This window comes from Zophobas morio, unplaced genomic scaffold, assembly GCF_036711695.1.
Source record: "Zophobas morio isolate AGI-343-1 ecotype UQ-CSIRO unplaced genomic scaffold, CSIRO_AGI_Zmor_V1 ptg000030l, whole genome shotgun sequence".
Taxonomy (NCBI): Eukaryota; Metazoa; Arthropoda; class Insecta; order Coleoptera; family Tenebrionidae; genus Zophobas; species Zophobas morio.
The window spans coordinates 18,029,599-18,035,484 of NW_026972135.1; the positions used below are offsets into that span (position 1 = coordinate 18,029,599).

A 5,886-nucleotide genomic window follows, 5' to 3' on the forward strand; every position below is an offset into this window, starting at 1 on the left:
TATTCAGCTGCATTGTGGGCCATTATTATACATTTTCCCCAATCAAACACATAAACAAAAAAAAAACATGGTAGACAATCTGCACGTACAAAATGGCGTCGGACGAATGCGTCATTTCAAAAAATAGGCGTCAAAAATATGCGATGCAAAAATGCGATGGATCCTGTGGCGTTGTGTAAACAATGGGTAATATCAAATCAATAAAACGCACGTTCCCCCATGACCCACAATGTTGTTAATTAGTTCAATAGATTCAACAGTTAAAACATGTGCTCGGTTAAAAAAATAAACAAAATGGACGCTTCAAAATGACTGCCGTTTGAACAAAGAACGGGGAAAATAACAACGCGTTTGCCGCCATCCAAAATACAGATTCACAAAATCTAGCTAAATAAAGCATGGCCCGAAGTAAAAATTACTTCCTGTAAAGCCCTACTACGACAGATTTTAAATGAAAGAAAAAACAAGATTAATATTTGCCACACTTTATCAACGATTCAAACAAAGAGTGTACATTATGTCAAATTATATCATGATCTAAGTGAATTTTCATGAAATCTTCTAACAAGTGGTTTATTTAAATAATCCTGATTGCACTAGCTGATGATTAAGAGAAACTAACTTGATTGATGAATTTACAGACAATAGAACAAATTTTTACAGCACGTGTTTCGTGTTGACCGAAAGTCCGCAATTCTCGATTAAAAGACCGCAAGAATTAACCGTTCGGGTTGGGGACAACTGTGTCATTATGAAAGTTACGATTGATTGTCGTTAAGCAAAGACTTCCTCCCATTTTATTAACTGCCAAACCAACTAATTTAAACCTAGCTCTTACCGCGTGTTTACACTCACACAAGCACATTCATAATGATGCTACGCCATGAAGTTCCATACGAACCCTCTAACCCTGTAACTGAAATCTCCCGAGCGCTACGTGCAATAATCATGCAAACTAACCCCTAAGCGCTACGTGCATTAAATCCGACATGCATATTTGGTTGCCTATGTTTAAAGATTTCCTTTTCGTGATTGATTTTTTTTTCAAATTCAAATTATTCAAGTGTGATTTCGTGCCGCTGTTAATTAATTTTAGCGCGAAAACTTTGATTTAAATTCGGTCACCACAATGATTAGGGTAAAAATTCATATGTCATTTAATACGATTTAAATAACATTTATTCTATTTTAGAACCATAATCTTATTTATAAGCACCCAAATGCGGGCTTAAATTGGCCTTTTTAGCACAAATCTGTCAAAAATTGCTAAGCAACAATTGATTGTTCATTTACTCTAATCAATTAATTATTCAAACACGCTTCGATATTCAACGTTTTTCTTAAGTTGGAAAAACAATATTTTATCAAATCATTACCTGACCGACTTCAAATTCTTCTAAACTTTCGTTTGAATAAACGTTTTCCGCTTCTTTAATTTACATTTTGAAAAACGAATTATCAAATAATCAACGTGGTATCCATAACAACATCAAAATAATAGCCAGCTATGTATTAAAATTCGCATCGGCACAATTCACACAGTCTTGCCGAAAATACTCAATATTTCGTTAAAAATAGTTTATAAACTAAAATAGAATAAAACGTTGTATGTACCACGTGCATAATTGTCGATTGTGGCACTCAGGAAATTAAAAGCCCTCCTTCGTCGGGCTTTAAACATTCCCTCGTGCCACAATCTCCCTGATTATGCCCTTAATACATAAATAACTATTATTTACTATTGTAAAATTTGGAGACGACGTCATTTCACACGACATTCCTAATAAATATATATGTTACCGGCAATCTGTATAATTCAGGAATCCATACAATACCGGGGGCGTCTAGGGAATGTATGAATTATATGAACGAATGTGATCGTCCATTATATACTTTGCGCAGGTAATGTATACAACTTCTACGGATTGTATAGAGTATATCTAGGGACTCTAACATTTACTACATAGTCAGTTGAGTACTTTCAATATGTAAGTACAGTTCCTACACTACATCAGTACCCAATAATATTTTATTGGTGTTTCAAAGTTAACCATGAAGGTTGGAGCCTCAAAACCATAAATCACAAATTCAATGCAACCCTGGATGTTTTTAGCCCACTATACACTGGCGACACGCTTCTTTTATTGGCATCATTATCCCCCTGCATTGTCCGACTGTCACTCAACCCTCAACATATCGGTTGTAAAATTTTACAGGGACTCATGTAGTGTAGGAATTGTAGTTACATCCGTAGCTTACGTTCGAGAAGTAAAAATCACACGTAAAAATGGGAACATTCGTGTATAACGTGTTGCTCAATCTGGATATCTTACATTTACCACCAACATGTCACAACAAAAGTAGAAACTACCAACCACTACCAACATTTTGAGGTTATGTCGAAAACAATTTGAATTGTTGTTAATTCATTAATTTACAGGTACATAATGTAAGATTCGTTTTTATAATAATAATTTAACGCAACTATAACGCAACAATTGCAGACTAGTTGAAATGGAAGCTTTGAAATATTCCGTTGCTTGCACGGCACACAAGAAGTCTTCCCTGGTAAAAGTCCACGATTGTAAAATTTGCCCATACGTTACAACATCGTTTTTTCTGATGATGAACCACATTCGCCGTCATCAGTCACCCTTGATATCTTTTACCTGCGAAAACCCCCTTGATTCTTACCATTGCAAAGACTGTGATTTTCAAACCGAACTAACGCTGCTTTTCAAGCAACATATTAAAGACCGTCATGGAATTAAACAAGAAAATGACGACAATCTGATTGTGCAACACAACAATCAAAGGTACGTTTGTAGAAAGTGCGGCTTTGAGACGCATTTTTCGCTTAAATGGTTACGTCACATGAAAGAATGTAAGCGACGTTCTTATAAAACTACAGAAAAATCAGATTGGAAACAGCATATTCAGCGGCATCAAGGAGATGAAAAAGACATCAAGTGGTACAAATGTGAAAACTGCGAATACAAAAACAAATATCGCACATCTTTATACAGACACGTAAAAAAGCGGCATCTAGACAAGTGGCACAATTGCACGTTATGTCCTTATAGGACCGTAGACAAATTTGATTTCAAAAAGCACATTAACACACATGTTGATGACCTTGACCCCAAATGGTACGAATGTGAACAGTGCTCATTTAGATATAAACGCAAGATATATTTGACGAGACACGTGAACTTTTTTCATATGGACGAAAAAGACGCCAAATGGTACGAATGCCAACATTGTCCATACAAGACTAGATGTAGTTCGAACTTAACGAGACACGAGAAAAGCAAGCATTTTAATGAGAAAAGTATCACGTGGTATCAGTGCAACAAATGTTCATTTAAAACAAAACGCGAGGCGGTTTTACAGAAACACGTGGACGCGTCGCGTTTGAACGGACAATGTGAAAACGATGCCAAGTTGTTTGAATGCCATAATTGTCCATACAAGACTAGAAATCGTTCCAACTTCTGGAGACACGTGAAGTTGCAGCATTTGAATGAGGAAAATGTCGTGCAGTATCAGTGCAAGGAGTGTGAATTCAAAACCAAATATAGGGATTGTTTACGGAAACACATGAATGTGCGGCATTTGAGAGGGGCAGATGTCACGTGGTATCAGTGCGAGGAGTGTCCATTTAAATCAAAACACTTGGTGCTTTTACGGAAACACGTGAACTTTTGTCATTTGGACGAAAAGGATGTCAAGTGGTACGAATGCCAACATTGTCCATACAAGGCTAAAGATAGCTCAAATTTAATGAGACACGTGAAAAACAAGCATTTTAATGAGAATAGTCTCACGTGGTATCAGTGCAACAAGTGTTCATTTAAAACACATCTCGCGGGGATTTTACAGAAACACGTGGACGCGTCGCGTTTGAATGGACAATGTGAAAACGATGCCAAGTTGTATGAATGCCATCACTGTACGTACAAGACTGAAGATCGTTCGAACTTTAGGCGACACGTGAAGGCGCGGCATTTGGACGAAAAGAACCGCAGGTGGTACGAATGCGAACAGTGTCCATACAAGTCTAGAGATCGTGCAAACTTTACGAGACACGTGAAGGCGCGGCATTTGAAAGAGGAAAGGCTCATGCGGTATCAGTGCAAGGAGTGTCAATTTAAAACCAAATATAAGGATAGTTTACAGAATCACGTGAAGGTGCGGCATTTGAGAGGGGAAGATATCACGTGGTATCAGTGCGAGGAGTGTCCATTTAAAACCAAATACAGGAATGGTTTACGGAAACACGTGAATGTGCTGCATTTGGACGGACACGGCCTTAAATGGTACAACTGTGACAAGTGCCAGTACAAAGCTCGGGTTCGCTCATATTTAAATAAACACATAAAGGCGTGGCACTTGGACAAAGACGAAAGCAAGTGGCACCACTGCAGTGAGTGTCCCTTCAAGAGCAAAGCAAAAAGAAGTTTGACAGTACACATTAAGGCAGGACATCTGGACGACCAAAACGCGTAATGGTACGAATGCAAACTGTGCCCATGCTAGATGTTACAAATATCTAATCAAACACGCGAACGCTTGTCATTTGGACGAAAAGGGCCACAGGTGGTACAAATGCCAATAGTGTCCATTCAAGTCTAGAGATTGTTCGAATTTAAAGAGTCATGCGAGAACCCATCTTTCCAATGGGAAAAATATCAGTGCATCAACAGTCCATTTAAAAGAAAATGAACAAACAAAATTATGAGGTGACGTAACATGCAGTAAAGTAACGTTAAGATGAAAATGATATCAAGTTTTAGGAGTGTGAAAAATGTACTTTCAAAATTAAGAACAAAAGTAATTTGAAAAACCATGTGCCTAATCTGAACTTTACATGTAGTAGTTAAATTTGTTTTTCTAATGTTCTTTATTGAAATATATATAAACCGCGCTTAAAAATTTAGGGATATTTAAATTTATTCAGTTTAAGCCAACTCAATTATTTCGAAAGCCGCAGTGTATTTTTTGAAGACATTTTTGATTTGGAAATTGTTTATAATTTGGAGTAAGTGCTCATTCTACTGATCTTGAGTTTTTGTGTAATTGGTTTGTCCTGTAATCGGAGTTCGCTCTGCTGGACAAATCAAGGGTATTATTATTACTGTTATTATGAAAATTAAAAAAAAATGTCTTACCCACCTATCTTTTGCAGTTTAGTTAAGGTGATGTATTTTTCTTTAAATAAAATATTATTTCCAAATACAGTGTACCTTATTTCCATCACGTGTATGATATCCATGAGTCGATATAGTTTGGTGTATAGATGACTTTTTAATCCGAGCATTTGCGCGAGTCAACCGAACGAGGTGTCTATTTCATACAGAAATATGTTTCTCGATTTTCCGGGTTTTCAGTATTAGGACTTTCCAATTTCGATGTTCCGATTTCTCAGTTTTCGATTTATCAGTTGTTCACTACTTATTCAATTTTTAACTTTTTTTCGATATTTCAGGTTCATGATTATACAGTTTTTTGATTTTTGCAAATTTTTTTTTTAAATTTCGATTTTTCAACATTTCTATTTTTCGACTTTTCGGTTTCACGATTTTTTAATTTCTTAATTTTTCGATGTTTCAGTTTTGGGATTTTTCGACTTTTAAATTTTTTGATTTGCCCATTTTTTGATTTCTCGACATTTTGATGTTTCGATTTCTCGATTCTTCAATTTATCGATGTTTTAGATTATTTATTTTTCTTTTTATCGATTTTTCAAATTTTTTATTTTTTAAATGATAAATACAAGTATATTAGTCTGATCAATTTTGCACATTTTCCAAAGTATTTATTCGGCAAAATTTTTTGGGGTTAATAAACAGATACATTTCATACTTGCACATTTAAAATAGAATT

The 5,886-nt window shown here is 35.8% G+C and overlaps 1 protein-coding gene across 2 annotated transcripts; it reads left to right on the top strand.

Moving 5' to 3' along the window:
* Positions 1-2,013: 2,013 nt before the first annotated feature.
* LOC135138389 (zinc finger protein 808-like) lies at positions 2,014-5,236 on the top strand. Of its 2 annotated transcripts, none has more exons than XM_064068358.1 (2): positions 2,014-2,449; positions 2,505-5,236. In XM_064068358.1, the coding sequence occupies exon 2, from the start codon at positions 2,515-2,517 to the stop codon at positions 4,507-4,509; it is 1,995 nt and encodes a 664-aa protein (XP_063924428.1). In that variant the 5' UTR covers positions 2,014-2,449; positions 2,505-2,514; the 3' UTR covers positions 4,510-5,236. The 2 variants fall into 2 exon arrangements, with proteins under 2 accessions (XP_063924428.1, XP_063924429.1); XM_064068359.1 differs by having other exon boundaries at positions 2,014-2,440.
* The last annotated feature ends 650 nt before the right edge of the window (positions 5,237-5,886 follow it).

Excerpts from the sequence above, each read along its gene's own strand:
- LOC135138389 (XM_064068358.1), top strand. The coding sequence starts at position 2,515 with ATGGAAGCTTTGAAATATTCCGTTGCTTGCACGGCACACAAGAAGTCT.